This window comes from Podarcis erhardii (assembly GCF_964252035.2).
Source record: "Podarcis erhardii genome assembly, chromosome: 1".
Lineage (NCBI taxonomy): Eukaryota > Metazoa > Chordata > Lepidosauria > Squamata > Lacertidae > Podarcis > Podarcis erhardii.
In genome coordinates, this window is record NC_138497.1 from 47,681,444 (window position 1) to 47,704,713 (window position 23,270).

Consider the following 23,270-nt stretch of genomic DNA (forward strand, 5'->3'; position numbering starts at 1 on the left):
GACGTTAAATCAATTCCTTTATAAATTCCTGCAGGCAAAAATGGGTGGAGACAGAGGGGAACAAAAAAGTATTGAGTGTATGCAATTGTATTTTTATTTTTTTACATTTCCATATGCATTCTCCCCTCGCTGGTAATGGCTTTAAAGATCCTGGAAATGTATACTTAAGCAGTACGTGTAGAAGAATATGCTGCAAAGTAATTGCATGTCACAGTGGGAGACTTTGAAGAGAGTTATATATTTATACCGTATGAGTGTAGACCTGGGCTGGTGAGGGGCAGGGAAGAATGTGTTTTGCATAATTTTTTCCTGCCTTTCGCTCTATTATATGACACTCCAGAAGAAAAAGAAGAAGAAGGGAGATGATCAAAGAGAAGGCTTTCCCCCTAATTCCACCCCTACCCCATTTTCTCATCTGATCCAGCAAAGCATGGCTGTGTATGGAAACAGGTTTCCTAATGCGTAGCACTTACTGGATTAGGACCAGAGACCTACAGTGACAGCTAAGTGTTGGTTCTCCCTAGCTATACAACATGGCCTTTAATGGCCCATGCAACTTGGATGCAAATCCAAGTGAGCAGGGTCTCAGTGTGCCAATTGGTGCCCCCTCCCCATTGTAAAAAAGTCCATCAATGGACTCTTTGTGCATCATCTGTGCCAAGTCTAATAGTGATGCTTGAGGAATTCAGTATCTGTTAATTCCGATGCAAACCATCTTGATCTGCAGCTCCCAGTTTTTGCAGTTCTCTTCTCTGAATTTTGTGATCCACTTCTCAGCTCAAAAATACCAAAATGCACTACTAATGCATATTTCATAATAAAATAAATTTACAAGTGTGCACATTGAGATAAAACATTCTTCTGAATCACTTTCCATGAGGCATCCTAAAGCAGTTTTAGATTAACAGATATAAAACAGTTGCATCTCAAAAAAACACTTAAAATGAATTGCATATATAAAAACAATTTTTGAAAAATGTTAAATATAAAGACAGTTTAAAGCAAGTACAACACACACACACTCACACACTCACACTCAGTTCAATTCAATTCAATTCAATTCAATTCAAAGACGGATACCAACTGGGGTAAAGGTTTTAGAAGGCTTCTTGAAAAGCTACTTTAGCAGGCACTGAAAAGGCATGTGTCTAATATGCAGTGGCAGGGAGTTCCAAAGGGTAGGTGCTGCTATACTCTGTGTTTAATTTTGACATTGTGTGGAGCAGACCTCCTGGTAGGATGGTACAGTGCTACCTCGGGTTAAGAACTTAATTTGTTCTGGAGGTCCGTTCTTAACCTGAAACTGTTCTTAACCTGAAGCACCACTTTAGCTAATGGGCCTCCCGCTGCCGCCGCGCCGCAGAGCACAATTTCTGTTCTCATCCTGAAGCAAATTTCTTAACTATTTCTGGGTTAGTGGAGTCTGTAACCTGAAGTGTCTATAACCTGAAGCATCTGTAACCCGAGGTACCACTGTATCTGCAAGATGCCCTCTCCTGCAGAATGCTGGGATTGGTTGGGCATGCAGGGAAAGAGATGAGATTTTAGGTATCCTGGTTCTATTGGCAGCCAGTGAAATTCCTTCAACTGGCCTAATATGATGGTAAGATTCCCCTGCAGAGAGCAGTTGAGCTGCCGAATTTTGCACTACCTGCAGCTTCTAGGGCAGCCTGGAGGGCAGCCCTTCGTAGAGCGCGTTGCAGTCATCCAGTCTGGAGGTACATTAGTATCTGCATATGTATTTAAAAACATGGACTATATGAAATTGGCGGAAGTGACTGGCAGAATCTGAGACCAGGGAGAAGAGTCGGTGGAAGAAGACTGGAAAAAGTTTAAAGATTATTTATAGAAATATTGTAAAATTAATGAATGTTAGAAAAATGTTGGAATGAAGTTATACGGCTTTAGTAGAAATGTTATAAGGAATTAAGTATAAATAGATTATTAGAGTATTAGGGAAAAATAAGGTTAGAATATGTCAAGATAATTATAGGATAGAAAACAGAGGAAGATGGAAAGGAATTGCTGAAACAATCAATAGAAGTGGAATACAAAAAGGGAGGTGTGAGGAGGTCGTTGAAACAAGTAAATGAAAGATATGACATTGAAATTGTATGATGTGTGTTAAAGTGTTTTTGTTTTGTTTTGTTTAGTTTATGGTGTTAGTGCTGTGTAATGTTTTTGTATTGTATTGTATTGTTTTTTTGTTTGTCTTTTTTCTTTTTTCTTTCTTTTTTGTAGTGTTTAAAAGTAATAAACATTATTTTTTAAAAAAATTAAAAATAAAAACATGCTCTGTGATAAAGTATTTAAATATAAATGTTAAAAATTTATTTAAATAAAAATGTCCAAGGGAATTGAAGTCAGACCACTGATCCATGTAGCCAGGATTGTTGAGGTTGAATGGCCATGGTTCTCCAAGTTTTTCAGCAAGGTGTCTTTGCCTGAAAAGACTGGTGACTGAACCTGGGTCCTTTTAAAGCAAAACAAATTCCTTCCAGTAGCACCTTAAAGACCAACTAAGTCAGTTCTTGGTATGAGCTTTCGTGTGCATGCACACTTCTTCAGTGTGCATGCACACGAAAGCTCATACCAAGAACTGACTTAGTTGGTCTTTAAGGTGCTACTGGAAGGAATTTGTTTTGTTTTGACTATGGCAGACCAACACGGCTACCTATCTGTAACTGGGTCCTTTTGTGTGCAAAGGATGTGCTCTTCCACAGAGCTTTGACATCCCTGTCCCTCCATAGCACCTTCTTATGTTCCTATTCTAGCACATAAATGGAAGCCTTGGAAGGAAGACCTGCATGGAATTAGCTCTATCGTGAAATTTTCTCTGTGTGGCCTTAGCGACCTCAGGAGCTCTCCCCACCTGGCAAACTAGTTCTGAGTATTTGCCACATGTTGAGATTGTCCCCTGGGTCTGTGATGTGGGAAGTTCTAAAAGTGGGCTCAGTTACCATGGGCTGGCTGAAAAGATGAACACTGGCTGAAAAGATGAACCCTGGTAAACCAGGATTCTAAATCATTTGGGGAGCCTCCTCACAAGGAGAAAGATGGTTCTCTGCTACCAATAATTGCACTCAACATGAGAGTGACAATGATGGGGGCAGGAGGAGCTGGGTTTTACTGTGTTTGATGTTTTAATTCAGGGGTCAGCAAACTTTTTAGCAGGGGGCCAGTCCACTGTCCCTCAGACCTTGTGGGGGGCCGGACTATATTTTTTTTGGGGGGGGGGAATGAACGAATTCCTATGCCCCACAAATAACCCAGAGATGCATTTTAAACAAAAAGACACATTCTACTCATGTAAAAACACGCTGATTCCTGGACCGTCTGCAAGCTGGATTGAGAAGGCAATTGGGACGCATCCTGCCCCCTGGGCCTTAGGTTGCCTACCTGTTTTAATTTGTTGAAAGCTGCCCAGAGTGGCTGAGCCACCCAGTCAGATGGATGGAATATAAATATTATTAGTATTTGTATTATTATAACTTTGGGGTTGGCTAAATGGGCAGCCCAGAGGCATTTTCCAGCAAATTTTCCCTCTTCACATGTTACTCAAACATAGAGGACTTAGGATATGCATCCACTAACAGGCTTAATGCCAGCCCGTATTCTACCACATCATGAATAGCTCAGCAATTCAGAAAACCAATGGCGCAAGGTGTTACAATACTTTTGGACAGCATTTATGTTCTTGCATCGTCTCCCTCTGCAAACTATGATTTATGCCACAATATGCTCTATTCAACAAAGTGTTTTCTGGCTGATCTCTCATTTCACTGGCCATCTCACTGCTGTGATAATCCCTCCATGTGCAGCACTTAGCCATGAAATTTCCCCACAGTAACATGGCAATTTTTAAGTGCCAATTGCCTCCTTCAGCAAATAGTTCTCATTGCAAGAAAGAAACAGCTGCTTTTTGTCAATAGCTTCCCATTATTGCTGCCACCAGAGAATATGGCACAAGGTTTACTTGGAGTAGTTGGGGAGATAAAAAAAACCTGGGCCACAGAATATGGTTTCATGTTCATTTTCAGCCTGTTTTGCATTCCCTGGATAACTGCAGAATCTCCCAACAATGAAAAAATAGATAATCTTTAATAATTTGGTTTGGTCTCACTTTTTTCCTGTTGCAATAGTGACTTGACTCCCACTCGATTTTTTTAAAAAAACAACACCACCAAGCCCAACATGTGTCATTAGATTGATTTGCAACTGTGAAATGTTGTCTATCACATTTCTAAAGTGAAGTAGTGCTGGTGAATGTTATCAGTCACAGAAGTGGTGGAAGAGAGGCAACAATAGCGACATCTCTCTAACCGTTTGCCTTATACTGTAGGTGAGGGCCAAATTACACCAAGATTCTTTGAATCAGATGTGCAGGATTTTTAAAATGCAATTTTTAAAATGCAAATTCCATCAACTTGGGGGGGGGTGACTGATGGAATCGGAACAGGTGGGGGTGACCCCCAAAACAGCCTAGTGGGGAATGAGGATGCTTAGTGGCCATATAATATTGAGGACCTATTGGGGGGAGGCATGAGAAAAAACAGGGAGCACAATGGAATGGAATATTCCAAAAGAGGACATGGCTGGCTGTAACTTTAAACTTGAGAACTCCACGCTGCAGGATTTTGTAGCAGGTTTCACTTGTTTACAATTTGCCTTTGGCTCAAGTAAGTATTAGTGTTGGGTGAGGGGTGGCGAGAGACAACTGCTAGACAATTTCACTGTTGTTGTCTTTTTGAAAATATTGTAGCTCCTTTCCCCTTTGCCATGATCTCATTTTTCACATCAGGATCAATACAACCCAAGAAGTTAATGTCGAGACTGTACTTCACCTCCTTCCCACCCCGACCTCCTGTTTCCATGCCTGAAGCCGACTCCTTCAATCAATATGGCTCTGGCTCTAATAATGATTTTGGCTCCTTTTCAACCTTGATATCATGAATGGATTTTCCCATGTTTCGCATGAATTATGTAGCTATGTGTTTGCAGCTACATCTGCCTTCTTCAAACATGTTCTCATGCATAAACACTGGAATCAATTTTTTATGAAAGTTGGTGTACAAATGTTTTCAACCAACATTTTTGTCCATAATACAGGATTGGGTCAAGACCTTCCTTCAACACTTTTCTCAACACAAAATGAAAAGAAGTGACAAGTATTCTGCATAAGCAGCAAATAATCAAAGAATAAACATGATCCTGAACTGTACCACGCCAAACGTGGGCTGAGCTGAAAGCTCTTTTACAAAAATATGCCCCCAATTTGGGGGCTCAGGTGGGAAGGGAGCAAATATCCCTCCATACACAACCAGGTTACCATTTCCCACTGCCAACACCTGTTTCAAGGTTATGGGAATGATAGTGCTTCCCAAAATCTCTGCAGCTACCTTCCACTATTTTTTCCTTTCAACACTTCTGAGAGTGAGGGCAGAAAGCACTACTGTCACTCTAACTGGCATCGTGGTAATGCTTTGTCATCACATAGTATCACCAGGTAGCCAACCAATAATTTTAGGGAGGAATTTCAGGTCAGCCCTTTCAGATTATAGATGGAAAGCAATGAAATTCTTCAGCAGTGCTTCCAGGACAGTTTTTGAATTACAAGATAATACATCAATAAAATAAAACATTAGGGACGTGGGTGGCGCTGTGGGTAAAACCTCAGTGCCTAGGACTTGCCGATCGCATGGTCAGCGGTTCAAATCCCCGCGGCGGGGTGAGCTCCCATCTTTCGGTCCCAGCTCCTGCCCACCTAGCAGTTCGAAAGCACATCAAAGTGCAAGTAGATAAATAGGTACCACTTTATAGTGGGAAGGTAAACGGCATTTCCGTGCACTGCTCTGGTGCTGGCTCGCCAGAGCAGCTTCGTCACGCTGGCCACGTGACCCAGAAGTGTCTCTGGACAGCGCTGGCCCCCGGCCTCTTAAGTGAGATGGGCGCACAACCCTAGAGTCGGACATGACTGGCCCGTACGGGAAGGGGTACCTTTACCTTTTACATCAATAAAATACAGTATAAACATGTGAATATCTATCTCTATCTATCTATCTATCTATCTATCTATCTATCTATCTATCTATCTATCTATCATCTATCTATCTATCTATCTATCTATCTATCTATCTATCATCATCTATCATATATTATCTATCATCTATCTATCTATCATCATCAATTTATCATCTATCTACCGTATTTTTCGCTCTATAGGACGCACCAGACGATAAGACACACCTAGGTTGGGGGAGAGGAAACATGAAGAAAAAAAAAATTCTGAATCCCAGAAGCCAGAACAGCAAGAGGGATCTGGCTTCTGGGATAGCCTCTTGCTGTTCTGGCTTCTGGGATAGCCGCTGACGCCTCTCCTGGGCAGCGGGCTGAAGGCTCCCCCTGCCTGGAAGAGGCTGCCCTCTGTCCCTTCCCCCATCTCCCGCAAGAACCGTGCACTCTTTACAGGGAGCGCAGTTCTTGGGGGCTTTTCTGGGAGGTGGGGGAAGGGACAGAGCCGCACGCTCTGTCACTTCCCCCCACTTCCCACAAGAGCCGCACGAAGCCTCCTCAGGGCAGCGGGGAGCCTTCATCCCGCTGCCCTACGGAGGCTTCGTGGGGGCTATCCAAAAGCCAGAATAGCTAGAGGGAGCACTGCGCAGTGCTCCCTCTAGCTGTTCTAGCTTCGTGGGAACTTTTTCCTAGACATCTTTTAGGGTGGGGCAAATCATGCATGTCTGCCCTGGGAAGATGCATGTGCCCCTCTTGCAGAGATGGCTTATGCACCTCCCTATGGAGACTCGGGATTTCTCCCTCTGTACAAGACCCCAAGAAGAATGCACTGCCATGAACACGGCTCTCATGATCAGCACAGAGAGTACATCCAGGCACGATGTGACTGTTCAGAGGCTGACTAATTCAGTCCAACAATGCATCTTTGGAAAGCAAACCGAGTGCCAGCTGCCAGTAACACTCAAGGAGCCTTGGCTCCTAGCCTGTTGAAGTATAACGCAGATGGAAAATGTACTGGTCCTTAACAAAATAATTGCGATGCTCCTGGACTCTGAGCCTTAGCTGCTAGTGTGGAGCCAACATACTGAAACGGGAACTCATAGATGTATTTGGAATCCAAATCTAAACCCATATCCTATTTGCAGCATTTACTTCCTTCCTTGGCTCGGCTGAATCAAAAACCAGAAACACAATGTCCCCAAACCATTTTATTGGGCTCCAGCTGTACCCTTGCTTTCAAATGTTCCGTGTGTGATACATCTGTGGTTTTGAAAGATCCGATGGAATGTTTCCCACATGTTTGGTGTTGCTCATTTCCAAGCTGTTCAGCATTGCTAAATTGCAGCCAGGGCCGAGGCTGAAACTACACATGATCCTCAGCTGTGTGATTCTCTCTCAACCCCCCCCCCCCATATATTTTATTTCCAAATGAAAAGCAACCTTGGGGAGTGTGCTTGAGAGTGAAAAGAGTGACAGGGGGAGGGGTTGCTTAACTCTTTCACCCCTGGCAATCTTTCCTCTTAAACATCACTCTCAGCAGAACTTTTCTACCTGCGGGGGGGGGGGGGGATATACTAGGCGATATGCAATTGTGGCAGCTCACCCATACAAGTGGCATTTTGCAAAGGGGAGCCCTCTTCTTCTTGTTGTTGTTGTTTAGTCGTTTAGTAGTGTCCAACTCTTCGTGACCCCATGGACCAGAGCACGCCAGGCACTCCTGTCTTCCACTGCCTCCCGCAGTTTGGTCAGACTCATGCTGGTAGCTTCGAGAACACTGTCCAACCATCTCGTCCTCTGTCATCCCCTTCTCCTTGTGCCCTCCATCTTTCCCAACATCAGGGTCTTTTCCAGGGAGTCTTCTCTTCTCATGAGGTGGCCAAAGTATTGGAGCCTCAGCTTCACGATCTGTCCTTCCAGTGAGCATTCAGGGCTAATTTCCTTAAGAATGGATGCGTTTGATCTTCTTGCAGTCCATGGGACTCTCAAGAGTCTCCTCCAGCACCATAATTCAAAAGCATCAATTCTTCAGCAATCAGCCTTCTTTATGGTCCAGCTCTCACTTCCACACATCACTACTGGGAAAACCATGGCTTTAACTATACGGACCTTTGTTGGCAAGGTGATGTCTCTGCTTTTTAAGATGCTATCTAGGTTTACCGTCGCCTTTCTCCCAAGGAGCAGGCCTCTTCTTAGTAAGCCCTCTTCTTAGTAACAGCTGAATCCAATAGGTGCACTGCACTTGCAAAAGATGGCGTGAAACCTCTGGTGTAACTGCCATCATTGTGCTGATGACAGTTAAGCTTTGCATGCCACCACTTGCACTATTGTTTGTACAATCACTTGTGCAACAGCCTAAACTCTCTTATGTTAAATCACACTCCCTAGGTACATGAATTTTTCATCCCACAGGTGAGAAAGCAGCTTGGAGAATAATTTCGAGTATGGGAAATAATTGGAGGGAGAAGGGTTAAGCAGCCCCTGTTTCTTCATTCTTCACCCATATCCCACCCTGCTGTTGCAAGCTCTTGATCACAACTTCTAAGGCTGCTTTGCATTATGAAATGCTGAGCCTTCAGGAGAAAGAATCATAAAATCAAGTTGGGCAGGTTTCCAGGTTTGTCTTTGAAACATAGGGACCAAATGTATGGGCAGCCCCCCCACCCCAAGTATGTGGGGATGGGGCTGAGCCCCTCTCCAATCTTGAGGGCCTTGCTGGCCTCCTGGCGGTGGGCATTGTTGGGTTTCCCAATGCACGTGACGTCACATGTGTGTCTCACTTGTGACATCACATGCACCTACCGCTTGTAACATCACACACATGTGATGAGCCCCCCCCCCCAATGTTGGGTGGAACTTGTTGCCTCTGCTTTGAAACCACGAGGGCTAGCCACATACACCAATCGAAACATGGAAGTTGAGAGGCCCACAGGAGGAGTCCAAATTCTGTGCAGGATTCCAGGCTCTGCCATTACCGCCTTCTGACAGTCACCTGACCTGAGAAAGTGTTACGAAGAGAGCAGCAAAGCACTGAGGTCCCTCTATTTAACTGTGCTGCCACTTTGCTCTTACACTTCTTTGGGCTGTCGAAGCAGCCATGTGTCTGTGGGTTTCTAAAAAGGAGTCCATGCTTTTTCCAGCTCACTAAGCAACTGTGTGGTTGTATAAACAGTGACAGAGCAGCTGCCCTTACAGATATACCGGGGGTTGTTCCTAAGAGCCATGAGTTGTTTGCACAGTTTAGTCATGCACACCCCTGAACTCCTCCTGCAGCTCTCTGGAGATGAAGGTGAAGGGAGGACAAAGTGGATGCTTTGATTCATCTGCTTTGCTTTTAGCTTCCTTGCCGAACTTCAAAGGGAATTTCATGCTTTTGAGGGAGACACAACAAGCCTCATTTGCTTCCCCCTAAGGGCACCGCCCTTCCTTAATCTGTGACCCTGGGACCTGTGCTGTCGCTGCTCATCACTGCTCAGGCTGGGGGTCCTGATCCCCCCCCAAATGTCCTTGGTTCATCCTACAAACAAGCAACACCATTCCCTCTCGCTTAATGATGAGAGCATTATTTTGTGGTTAGGTTTGTGTGTGTGTGTGTGTGTGTGTGTGTGTGTGTGTGTGCATCTCACTTTTGAGAGCTCACTTTTTAAAAATGAAAAGGTAGGTCACGCAAAATGCAAAATGATTGTTTTCAACAGTCGAAATAAAATAAAATACATTAGGAAGGTGGCAGAGACCTGCACGCTCAGAGTAGCTGAGGCACATTTATTTCCAATTTGTCATTGTCTGAGATCTGCAAATGATTAAATACAAATTTAATAATAAATTAAATATTAAATGAGTGCTGGTTTGTGCCAGACATCAGAAGATGCTGTGATACAATCATTTTTAGGCCAAAATAAAAATAAAATTCCTTTAAATGCCTTTATGGTTCTCATGCTGCAAAGGTGGAGAACGTGTGGACCACCCAGACATTATTGGATTCCAGCTTTCTTCAGCCAGCTGGCATGGTTAATGACATAACCATGCTATGACTATGTGCTTTTGATCACATATGCTTTTTGTGCCAGGCGCTGCTATTACTTTACAAGGAAATTTGTGATTCTGTTGTTTCTTTGTAGGTCTGGGGCAGACCTCTTCAAGGGGAAGAACAGTGCTATTGGATTGGGGGGTTGGTTGCTTTGGATGCATAGGCGCCGACTCCATGGGGCCTGAGGGGGCCCGAGCCCCCTCAAAAAATCGTTTGGGGGGACTCTGCCCCCCCCAATAATTTAAGAAAATTATTAGTTATATTATGCTTTGTAAAATCACAAATTTATGTTGGTATTTTTTTATTTTCCTTGTTTGACGATAGTTACCTTTTAAAATACATTCAGTAATGAGTTAAAACAAAGCCACTCCCGATCTAGAGAGGGGGTGGGGTTGCGGGCTCTCGACCCATCAACAATCTCGCGGGGCTGGCGTCAGCCCCGCGAGAAGCGGGGATTCCCCCTAGCTCATTAATATTCACCACCCACGGCGGCAGCCAATCGGCTTCCGCAAAGGGCGAGCCCTCACAGGTTCACTTAAGGTCGGGGCAGCCCGGGGCTCGCCCCTTTCGTTCCCCCAGCAGCAGCGGTTTGGAGGTCTTGGGCCCCCCCCCAATATTTTTTATAAGTCAGTATGGGCCCCCGCCCCCCCAATATTTTTTATAAGTCGGCGCCCCTGTTTGGATGTCATCTTTGGATTCTCTCCTAGCATGTGGTTTTATAGCTGTATGATGGGGTTCTGTAGTAGAGGGAACTGCTGAAGTGATCGAACCAGTTTCTTTGTTAATGGCCCCCTTCAGCATGTCTAAGGAGTTGGTCAAGAGCAAGTCTGTTGCCTTGGCAACAGCTAAGCCAGCAATGCTACCAGAAGGATGAGGCCAGCTTTCCTTCCTTCGTCTGGCCGGAGGCCCCACATTCTTAAGGCCAGGAGAACAGTAGATCAGGGCTAGCATGGAATACACTTACACCTGAATAGCTCTCTGTGTTGGAACCAAAGCTATGAATTTGGAAGGTGGGTAACCTAGAAACCTAAAAGGGTTGGAATAATATCTGTTGTAGTGATAATGCTGTGAGGTTTCTCACCACTTAGAGACTGTGGTACGTCCACATGCACACAAATAAATTTTCAATTCTAAAAAAGGGATTGGAGTTTTGCACTGATGCTTCCCTATGCTTGTGTTTTATTGTGTTAAGTTTGTATCATTGTTAGCTGCCATGAGGACTCCTGGTGATGCAGAGGGGCAGAGGACAAATTCTTTCATCATCATGGTCCATGATGTGCTTCTATATTATTTAATTAGGTTCCCAGAGGGCTCAGTGGAGCCAAACTGATGGGAAAGAATTAGCCAACAAGCAAATAAATGGTATAGTTAGGCATTATACTGCCACATGTCCATGAAATATGTGGAGACACTGATTCAAAGTCTGTATTGTTAAGCTGGGGTAAATTCCCACTTGTCTTGTGAGCAAGCTTACCCTCAGGCAAGCTCTAGTCCTTTGTGAGAAATTGATGTTTGATTATTATCTCACAGAATTTGTAGATCTGTAATCCGAAAGTGAGATAAAGCCACAAAGGAAGAATAAGGCTGACGTAGTAAGCATAGCTACTTCCTGACACAAGTTCTGCTGAAATCAACGAGAATTACTCCCAAATTAGTTCTGGGATGTACATTTCAATGGTATATGTGTGTTATTTTCCTTTTCCTTTTCTTAGGACGTTCTCTGCTGCAAGTTTCACTGATGATATACAGTATAGAAAGCTGAGTAAATTATAGGCCGTTTACCAGAAAACTTAGTTTGTTTACACATTACCCGTTATTCTGGCTCCAGTGCACGTCCACTGCTGGCTTTGAATCTGTGTACACATGATATTGGGGACGCGGGTGGCGCTGTGGGTTAAACCACAGAGCCTAGGGCTTGCCAATCGGAAGGTCAGCGGTTCGAATCCCCATGACGGGGTGAGCTCCCGTTGCTCGGTCCCTGCTCCTGCCCACCTAGCAGTTCGAAAGCATGCAGTGCAAGTTGATAAACAGGTACCACTCCAGCGGGCGTTTCCGTGCACTGCTCTGGTTTGGTGGCTTAGTCATGCTGGCCACATGACCTGGAAGCCGTACGCCAGCTCCTTTGGCCAGTAAAGCGAGATGAGCGCTGCAACCCCAGAGTCATCCGCAACTGGACCTAACAGTCAGGGGTCTCTTTACCTTAACACATGATATTACCCACAATGCAGAGCTATTGTGTAGTTTCTTGAGAAATGCTGCTATTTGACACATTCCCCTTCAATCTGGCTTCACTCCAAAAGCAAAACTGAAGCCACATTCACTTTGCAGTTGAAGCCTGAAGTGTACATTTGAGACACTCATTGCACATGTGCAGATGACAGTGCGTGTGCAGATGACAGCTTCATGAATAGGGGTTGCAGGGGCAAAGAAACCAAACATCAGGTGTACATGAGGTGAAGACATCCCTGCCCTCTCACTGGTTTGTGTGCAGCAACATGCAAATGTGGCATGAAACATTGGTGTGTGTGTGACCTTGCTACTTTTAAAGCCACTAACATGTACATAGCCTTGGGGTCAATGTATAGAGCCATATGCCCTACTCAGACTACAGTATTTTCCAAGTGGATATTGCCATACTATACCTCTTATGATCCAACTCTGGCCAAAACAGGTCACTATAGATCTTTGGTGCTTGGAGGGAAGAGGGATGGGATCAGTGCTATTTTTCTAGAAAAACAGGTGCCGGAACTCACCATGAACACCTCCCTCATTCTCTTACAATGGCAATGGCGCCTACCTGAGAGGTGCTGGAGCTGCATTCTGGCGAGCCCTGGCTGAAAAAAAGCCCTGGATAAGATCACCTTGGTTGGCCAGTGCTGCACACATTTTAAAGTGGGGGTGGGCCCTCCAGCCCTCTCTAAATGGCCACACCTCCTCTCTCTAGGCCACACCCTGTACAGGCCTTGTCCTTGAGTGCTTTTGCCTGGCTGGGATGTGATCTTGAACTGCGATGACACCTCTTGCTTGCCTAGATGGAAAAGAGTGTGTCGGGAGTGTGTGCAGGCTGCTGCCCAAAAAGGAAAAGTCGTATCTGTTGCTCTGTGTACTTTTGCCTCTGGCTTTGGCCACCACTGGCATGCAGCCCCTTCATGTATGCCTGTGAGGGGAATGCAGTCCTCAAGCTGAATCCATGCTGACCCAGCTGATTTCTACTTTAGCTGGAAATTGCACTATAATGATTCTGTCCCTTTCACCTAGCCAGAGCCCACTGAAATGAAGCTCTCTCTCTCTCTCTCTCTCTCTCTCTCTCTGTGTGTGTGTGTGTGTGTGTGTTTCTGCTTTCTTGACTCTAACAGACATAAACCATAATGACTGCGCCAGAAAAGAGCGTGTGTGTGTCTGTGTGCACACACGGTTTCATGCATTGCATGGAGTTGAACTAGATGACCCTAGTTCTTCAATTCTATGATTCTCTGACATCTTAGCTCCCTTCCTTTGCTTTCATATGCACAGGGCTCTGCACTGCTCAGATTGGAAAAATGCCTGCTTAATAAGGGACATACTGGGATTAGAAGCATAGTGGAAGATATGGCAGATGGGTCGGGGGCCACAGAGGCTCGGATCTGATGCGAGGCTTTTCCCTACAATGGGAGCATTAGTTTCTAGCTGGAGTCCAAGGAACATGAAGGGGCTTTCTGGCAGGGGAGCAGGCTTGTAAAGCGGAGGAAAATTGCTGGCAAGGCACTTTGGAATTAGGAGCTGATGCTATTTGGGTTGAGCCTCCCTCCTTCCAGTCACCGTTGGGATTCCTCTCTTGAATAATAAGGCAACTCTGATTTTATATGGAACTTGAGTGTTCATTCAAAATGCATCTCCAGATACTTAGGGAGCTAATAGGGCTGGCAGAATCATCAATAATGCAAGGGAGGAGGCAAGGAAAGTGGATTAAGTATATCCACTAGGAGCACACTAGTTGATACTACTACATATCAGGGCCACCCAGAGACAGGTGGGTCTATAAAGGCCAGATGGCAGAAAAATACCACTGAAGAGAATGAAGCAGAGGGCCTTGTGGAAAGCAACTTAGCTGAGAGAAGAGAAAGAGAGAGTTGCTAACCAGTTAGTTCATCATCACTATGGCATTGTGGGTTCTGTGGCTCAAGTACAGAAAGGCAGAATTTGAACTCTGTATCCTAAGAATTTTTTTTTTTTAAAAAAACAACCCTCAAGTTTCTGGACTTTAAGGGGAAAAACCCTGCCCCAAAGATGCAGATTTTTTCTTAAGCAGTAACAGGGAAGTTAAACTGTGATGTCATAACATAACATAATGTTACAATAGTGGGTGCTACTCCCTGCCAAGCAGTAGAAAACTCCAGGGAGTTCCAGTTGCTAACCCAACGTCTGTGCTCCTTTGGCGGATTGAAGATGTGGCAGAGAGTGTCGTAGCTTTAAGAAATGTGGTTTATTCACCTATTTGCACCTTCATTCCACGTGTAGGGAGTCCAGCTCACACAGCATGGTCATCTCACGCAGGACTTGTTCCTCACAGGAGTGCAGCACTGGAGTCAAAGGCATCTCTCCCAGCCAGCCTGCGCAAGATGGATCCCAGTCTTTTTTTTTTAATCTCCGTTCTTCCCAGCACACCTTGCTCTTTTCCTGTCACTTTGAACCCCACCCAATCACCATGGCAACTTCTCTCAGATGCGCCACATGACACCTTTTGTCATGTTGATGCTTCTCTCCCATGTGAGACCCTGCCTTGGAAAGAAAGCTTAGCCAGTACTTTCCACTGGCCTCCAATCTTCCCTTTTGGGGTCTCTCCAAAATCTATAATGCCAACAGCGTAAGAGCCTTGCTACATCAAGCCAGTGGCCTTTCTAGTTCAGCATTGTGCTTTTGTAGTGGCCTCTGGAGAATACTGCCTTTTCCAGTAACTGGTATTCAGAAGCATATTACCTCTGACAGTGGAGATAGAATGTAGTCATCAGGGTGAATAGCCTTATCTTCCCAGAATTTATCTAATCCTGTTTTGAAGACATCCAAGTAGCTGGCCATCCTTTCCTCTTGTGAAAGCAATTTCCACAGTGTAACAGTGAGCAGTGTGAAAAAATACTTCCTTGTCTGTCCTGAAACTTCCAGTGTTCAGCTGTCTTTGAGCATTATTGGCTATTTCAGCCAATGGGGGTATTTTCTGTCTCTCCCCACTCTCGTTGTAGTTATGAAAACTGCTTGATAACACTGACTTCCAAAATTTTGGGGAAATCCCCATTCAAGCCTGTTCTATCTTGGGTTGACAGCTGAAGATTTTCTGTGGACTCACCTCCTTTTGCTAGCATGAGTTTCCCCTGTGATGCATCTACCAAGTGGGAAGACCACTTCTGGGGTTGCTTTGACACATTCCACAGCTCCTCGTGTTCTGACTCAGTTCTGCGGGTCAGAGTCAGCCATGATCCGAAAATGTTTCAAAGCATTCAAAGCCAGGGGGGCGTGTGATCGTTCTAGCAGCTCTTGAACATATTCTCCTACTGGTAAATATACGTGGGCTGAGGTTAAGCTGTGCTTGAACTATTATTATTATTATATTTGTTGGGTTTCGTGCAATTTTATATCTGATTCCCCCACCCCTATGAGATATATTTTACAGGCTTGCTTTTCTATGTTAAATGTTTTGCTACCTATCCAGAGCCTTCAGGATGAAGTGAGATGCAATAGCTACGTAAAATGATGCATAAATATAAAACTGTCCAAGCAATGTCTGTTTCATTAATACTTTCAAAATCTCTCTCTCTCCCCCCCCCTTCCTCTAGTACTGGATAAATGAATACACTTCCACCTTGGGCATTGGAGTCTTTCACTCTGGGATTGAGATCTATGGCAGAGGTAGGAAGCTTTCTGCTAGTTGTGCCTGGAAATGAGTAGAACCTTCTGCTAGGTCCCAGAATTGAAGGCTGCGAGCTTCTCTGTTTTGCTGCTCATCACGGATGGGAAACTTGCCTTCTGAGGAGTGTGGCATCCATGCATGCGCAGTTGCTGTGCTCCAGTGCACAGTTTGCAACTGCCAGCCTTAAACACACACAGAGTTTCAAATAAGTCTAAGATCGGAGGTAGCCATGTGGTCAAACTCTTTGCATCAAGGCAGGATTTTAAGCAGAGGAACTTCTCTGGCGACACTATCACGTGTGGCAGCTTCTGACTAAGAAGGGGGCAGTGTGCATCATGTGACTTCGCACGCACAACATGCCAGCGTCGTACATGTGATGTCAGGATGTTGCATTGTGCACACATCATTGGGCCGAGTGCACATCCCAGCATTGCATGGGTGATGTCACACATGCATGACACATGTGTGATGTCACACACACGAGTCATGCTGCCCAATCTGGGGCACAACTTGACGCCTCTGCCACTGTGAGAACAGGATGCTGAAGTAGATGGTCCCTGGCCTGATCGATCAGGGCTGTTATTACATTCTTATGGTTGTCACGATGTTCTTTATACAGGAAGGGCAGAGTTGAGGCCCATCTGAAACCAGTTATGGGAAGATATTTGACTTAAATACTAACACTGAGCCATGTAGGCAGTTGTAGCCTTTTTCAGATGCAACTTTGGTCTTATCCTTTCTTACCGTCTTTTTCTTTCCTTGCCAGAGTTCGCCTATGGAGGGCATCCCTACCCTTTCAGCGGGATTTTCGAAATCACACCAGGCAGTGCTGTGGAGCTTGGCGAGACCTTTAAATTCAAGTAAGGGCCTTTCCTTCTCCTCTCAACATCTGCTGTCCTGCAGCCCATGAATTGCCAAAAGGGCAATGCATTTTTAGGGAAGCACTTGACAACTGGTGGCAGCATTCCCACATCCCAGTAAACCATAGTTAATGAATGTGTGAATGACTCCCACGTTCCTGTTTAAATTATGTCATTAAATACACAAGATGGACAGCAACAAAAATCTTCCCAGCATATCACCTCCTTGCAGGTTTATGTACACACTGGGTCAACCTGCACATCACAGTATACCATAGTTTCTGGTTTGTTTTCCTCAAACAAACCATGCTTGGTAAACCAAGATCAAACCTTGGCTTCTCAATATAGTTTGTTTGGAATGAATGAAAACTCAGCTTCTGGTTTTCAGATGTAGTACTAAGCCAGGAATTGGAGTATGTTGTTCCTACTCATTCTGACACCACTTGCTGCACTGTTTTTCCCCTGGACCACATGTGAGGAGCCCATGCTGCAGCTTTGCCCCATGCCAACATCCTTCATCTATGACTTTGGGATGGCACTGGCTTGGGGTGCAACTATAGCATGGGATTCTCCTCCAAATGGTCTGCGACTTCTCACATTACCGTCCATGGGCCAGGACATTTATTGCCAAGTAGAATGAACAGCAATGAATGTGCCAAGGACTTTGGCCCAAGAGACAGAAAATACTTGGGGCAATCTGCGGTAATCACACATTTTTGTGTGCAATCACAATTTATATACTGTACATAAATGTTGCCCAAGCAAGTTGTGCCATGCAGCATGATGAATCCATCTGCTAAAGGCAGCACCAGCAGGGAATACAAGACCCAGAGTGTTTTTGTATAGTCCCCCAAACTTCCACTATAGTGTCCTCTTAAACAGATATGTTATTGCATCCAGTCCAATGCTTCATTCATGTACAAAACCCTATATGGTATAGACCTCAGTTCCATTAAAAAAATTATCTCTCACCTCAAATTTTAAAGCTAGAATGTAAATTTAGAAAAGCGCACATTGAAGCAGGCTTATGAAAATGAGCCAGGCTTTTGCATTTCCAGAGGAGGGGGTCTTGACTACCCAAATCATCTCCTTAATCCCCAACCCCATTGGTTTTCTGGTGCATAAGTTGCTGATGCAGAGGCTCAAGGATGGAGAGCTTACAAAAAATATTACAAACTCAGCCCTGTTGCATGTACCATTAAACATTTTTAAAGTATGTGAAGTTTAAACCCCAAACTATATCAGTAGAGCTCAAACCTACACTCTCTCTTTTTCTTTTATATTTTCCTCTCTCTTTTTCTTTTAAAAGAGAATATAAAAATAGATTATGCTAGTACTATATCCTGTGTGCATGGCAAGAATGGTTTTTAATTAATTGTGTGAGGTTATTGTGTTGTTTTTAAGCTGAGCACTATCTGAATTACTTTCTAAGCTGTTTAAGTCTGTAGCATTACTCTGTTCCAACATCCATAAGGACTCCATCCTTGGCTCTATCTGCCAGGTAAAATATATCTGTACTACAGTGTCTCTCTCCTGGGCTGCCTTAACATCTTTCATGATTATCTTGCTGAATGTTCCCTGCTTTTGATGCTTACCTTTGCTTAACCCAGAGAATCCATTGCCTTGGGCACTACAGACTTTACAGAAGAAGATGTGGATAAAATCATGGAGGAACTGGGCAAGGAGTACAAGGGCAATGCCTACCATCTCATGCACAAGAATTGCAATCACTTTTCAGCTGCTCTGGCAGAGGTTGGTTCATCTTCCATTCTGTTTCTGTGTAGTGTACTTGTATGGCACTTTGGCCTCCAGCCGTGAACAGGTCTCTGATCAGAACATTGTTCTTCAATCACCCTTCGCACTAGCCTGATGGGCATTTACCCTTTGAGAGCTTTTACAAGCATAGCACTGAGTGGTAGTTGGTCTAAAATGGGTAATTAGGCAGCTATGAGGGTGGCCATAATGTATCTATGTACAAGTAGAAAGACAAATCAATGTAGCTCTCCTATTCGGACGTTCAATGCATAGGGAATCTCCAGATTTAGGGAGGAAAAGATATGGGACAGCAGTAGCTGGAGGAGAGCACTGCGTGGATAAAGGGCAATTAAAGGAGTTATAAGGGGTTCACAATCCGCATTGTGCCAAAGTATGGACAGGCCTTGAGTTGAGTTACTTCTGTACTGCTCTGTACCGCTGCTTCCTATTCTTTGCCTGTTTGCATTGCAAATACGATAGCCATACTTCTCATTGGTTACCCTATCAACCAGCACAATGGTGCCTTGATCTCACTTGACTTGCAAGAGTACAGTGAGCTGTACCCTTACATTACATTATAGGGCCTTTGGAGTAGTAGTAGTAGTAGTAGTAGTAGTAGTAATTCTTATACCCCGCCCATCTGACTGGGTTGCCCCTGTCACTCTGGGTGGCTTACAACAAAATACAGCATCAGACATTAAAAACTTCTTGAAACAGGCCTGCCATTAGGGATGGGGGGGGGGGAGGCAATTAGCCTTGAGAGGAGGGGACTCCCATTAGTATCAGGTCATCCATGGCCCAGAAAAGTTTGAAACAGCAGCACAGGCTAAGCTTTTTTCATGGCTGCTCTGCCCCAGAATGGATATGCCATTTGGGGCCCCAGTCTTCACCATACAAATCCTTCGGTATTCCTCCTTTGCACTAGGAATGAAACCCGAAACCCCTCGGCACAAGACCTTTGACCAGAAAGGCACTTGGCGATTAGCCGATGTTTCCCCTGCTCCCTTTTGTAGTTGCACAAATTAACGCTGATTACTCATCAGTTCCTCCTGATTGCTGCTCCCAGCTGCAATGCATCCTTGAGATGAAGTGTCCATAATTAGGAAACTGATTAGGAGCCACAAACCTGCTTTGTTTGAAAGGCATCCTTCTTGAAATCACAGAGTAGAGCTGCTCTCACTAAAAGAGCTGGTCCATACTTTCCACTTTCAAAAGGGGGGGGGGGGGAATCCAACATGGCTCTGCTCTCAACTGTGATATCTTTCAGATTTGTATGTGCAATCCATATGAAGTGTCATAGAAAAGGTCATAAACTGCTGTTATCACACAGCAACTCCCCATTCCCTGAGCTATTTATGTGTCTCCTGACTGCTATAAAACTGTTCTACATTTTTTTTTAACATAATGAAAGAGGCAGAGAGGAAAAGGCCGAATCAGTCATTCCGACCTGTTCGGCAGCCTCTAAGGCCACAGGTGAAAGAATTGCAAAACTTTTGACAGTTGGGTATATTGCTTGTCACACTGTAGCTGTGAATAATGAAGTCTGGTGGTCCCTTCTGCTTAACCCTTCCCCTGCCATCACTTTTCCACTGGTATCTCCCTGTCCCGCCCCTCCCCCCACCACTTTTAGCCCTATGAGGTTTTAAACTCATACTTGCAAGGTAAACAAGGTTTGGGACACTGGTGGGTTGGCTGGCATCCATCTGTCTTAGGAGGCAATGGAACAATGTGCCTTCAGGGGTGAAGTCAAACTGTTGGAGAGTTACTGCAACTGGAGAGGGCTGCAGAATGAAGGCAACTGAGAGGGGAAAGGGTTAATCACCTGCTTCCCTGCCAGATGCACAGTCCCCTCCCCAAAGGCACTTTGCAATGGAAAAGGGGTTGGTAGGGTTTCATTCCATGTGGGTGCAGCTTAGCTGTGTAGTTTAATAAGTCAAATTACTCAGGTATACCTGAGCTGCATTTCCTCTGAAGTCTTTGAGAGGGGAAATGGGCTGTGTAGGCGTGTGATGTGTTCTTTTCTTCCCGGACTCTGTGGGATGTCGATTCAGAACGTTAAGCATCTCAAGGCATTTTCTAAATTGCCATATCATCTCTCTCAAACCAAGTAGATGCATTTTAAGTTGGAAATGATTATATTTCAGGCCAGGATTCAAGTGCAATTATTATTTTGAAGGTTCCTTTCCCCCACATTGTATTCTTGGGTTTGATTGATAAAGTGACTTGTGGAAAGTATTTGCATCTTAGCAACTAGAGCCACTTCTCTTCCTACAGCACTGGCATGTTTCTCATTTTGGGAGTTGTATCCATTGTGATAGCAGTGAAGATTGGTCCATGAGTTTGTCCTCAGCCAGGCCCCACATGCCTACCTTTTTACTTACTTCCAGGCCAGGGGGTGGCCAGAGCAGTCAGTTCCCTCTTCCTTAGTCTCACACTTGCCCTTGCAGAACCCAACGATGAAGAGGATGGAGACAAGCTCAGTCAATAGAGCATGAGACTCTTAATCTCAGGATTGTTGGTTTGAGCCCCACGTTGGGCAAATGTATTCTGCATTGCAGGGGGTTGGACTAGATGGTGCTTTTGGTCCCTTCCAACTCTGTGATTCTACGAAAAACTAGAATTAGCTGGCTCTGCTGTCATTGGCTCTGGCTCCACCTACTGTTGGCCTCCTTGCCTTCTGCTCTGCCAGTCTCAATGGGCACTAGCCATACTACTCTGTAGTAGTTTTGCATGAGCAAAAAGCAGTTTCACTCATGCAAGTTTTGGTACCCAATTTCCACCTACCTTGTTGTGCAATGTCTCTTTAAAAGACAAGCTGGAAGGTTTCACTTTTGCAGCTGAATCCTGTATGAGGGCCCTCTCATACTCTCTAAGTAGCCCAATATTCCTGGGACAATCCTGGAATTATGTGCTGGGTCCCATTGGTGGTGGCAGGAATCAGAAGCCCTGGGAAATGGCATTTCACCGTGGATATGGTTCCTAACATGGTGCTGTGGCCTAATGACAGCTGACACATACCGGTAAGTCTTTCTCATTGCTGCCACCACTGCCAGCAAAGTTTCAGTGGTGAAGGGAAGGGGGCAGCTGCAGCAATGAGCGTGATTGATGCTAATGTAATTATGAACTAAGCCTGAATGTTGGAAGAGTTTGGGATTATCTGGAAGTTCCAAACTGGATTTGGGAGTTTGGGATTATCTGGAAGTTCATATTCTGCACTCTCCAGTTCCGAACTTTGGCTGCATTACTATATCTAGAAGAGTTACAGGCCTTGTTTTTAATACAGTTTGGTAAGCACAAGGCCAATAGGTGCCAGATCAGCTTTTCCCACATCACTTGTTCAAGGTCAATACCAAGCCGTAATACATAACATCTTATATCTAGCACAGTGTAATCATAATACTCCTTTAGCCATTAATTGTGGCTGTCCTAACAGTGGCCATGTGGCAACACCTACTGGGATAGGGGGAGAAAATCCATTTTGTGCCAATGCAGTAAACTTGCAGCTTATTGTAAGATGACTTACAGTTGTTCATCCATTCAGAGTGAAAGCCATTATTCTCAAGTGTCACCAGTAATCTTAGTCTTAATTATAAGCAAGCCTTCCCCAGAGAGCCACTTGTTACCTTCCCTGTCATCCTGCAGCTGCTCCCTGTACTTAAAAATCTTCATCTCAAGGACTTTCATGCATAAAAAAGCAGAACTGCATTTCAACCGAGCTCTTTGGATCGCAGAAGTGTGGGGACTCATGCATATTGCAAGGGTGTCAGCCTTGCTTCTCTGAGCCCTTATTGGCTAGACTAGCCTTCCCCAGCCTGGTGTCTTCAAGGTGTTTTGAACTCCAGCTCCCATCAGTCCCAGCCAACATGGCCAATGGTCAGAGGTGATGGGAGTTGCAGTCTAAAACATCTGGAGGACACCAGGCTGAGGAAGGCTGGGTTAAGCTGCAGTTATTCACATTGATGAGCTTCCCTGCTCTATTCAGAGGGGCAGGTTTAAATTTTTGGAGCCCAGAGCTTGAAGAACTTTGACTCACCACAGCAGCCTACTTGAATTTATACCCATTCTACTTTTGAAAACTAATAATCAAAGAAACTTACAGTGAAAAAACAAGGTAAAAGGGGAAAAAATACACATAAAAACAGCAATCATTAAAGCAATAATATTAAAACTTCAGCAAGAACAGCATCAAACATCCAAAGAAAACAGTGATCACCTATTAAAAGCTGGCTTCAAAGTGTGGAAAGACAGGGAGGGAGCCTAGTGAATTGCCACTGAGTGGGGCCACTGCTGAGAAGGCTCTGCCTCTTGTATCCACCCTCCTGTGTGGATGGGACAGACAGCAAGGTCTCCAAGTCTGGTTTTGTAGGGGAGTAGGCAGTTTCTGAGGTAACCTGGTTCTAAGCCATTTAGCGCTTCTTATTACAATCTAGACTAGGCCTTCACAACATTTGCCCTACAAAGCCCCCCATAGCTTACCAGGGGGCATGTTTGAGACATGTTGTTGCACATGCTTTTCCTGCTAAAGGTCCCAAGTTAAATCTGTGGCATCTCCAGGGAGGGCTAAGTTAGGCCTCTGTCTGAAACCTTGGAGAGCCACTACTTGTCATTGAAGAAAATACTGAGCTCAATGGTCTGATTTGGTGTGTGACACCTCACAATAAGAACATAAGAGCCTGCTGGATCAGGCCAATAGCACATGTAATCCATATGCAGAACCTGAGCCCAAGAGGACTCTCTT

At 44.7% G+C, this 23,270-nt stretch overlaps 1 protein-coding gene across 1 annotated transcript in view; it reads left to right on the forward strand.

Annotated features, from left to right (window-relative positions):
- Positions 1-23,270, forward strand: part of LOC309353042 (deubiquitinase DESI2-like) — a 46,450-nt gene that overhangs the window by 18,413 nt on the left and 4,767 nt on the right. The window contains exons 2-4 of the mRNA XM_081882004.1: positions 15,844-15,916; positions 16,684-16,777; positions 18,388-18,529. Coding sequence (XP_081738130.1) covers positions 15,844-15,916; positions 16,684-16,777; positions 18,388-18,529 — 309 coding nt within the window. The remainder of the gene's footprint in view (positions 1-15,843; positions 15,917-16,683; positions 16,778-18,387; positions 18,530-23,270) is intronic.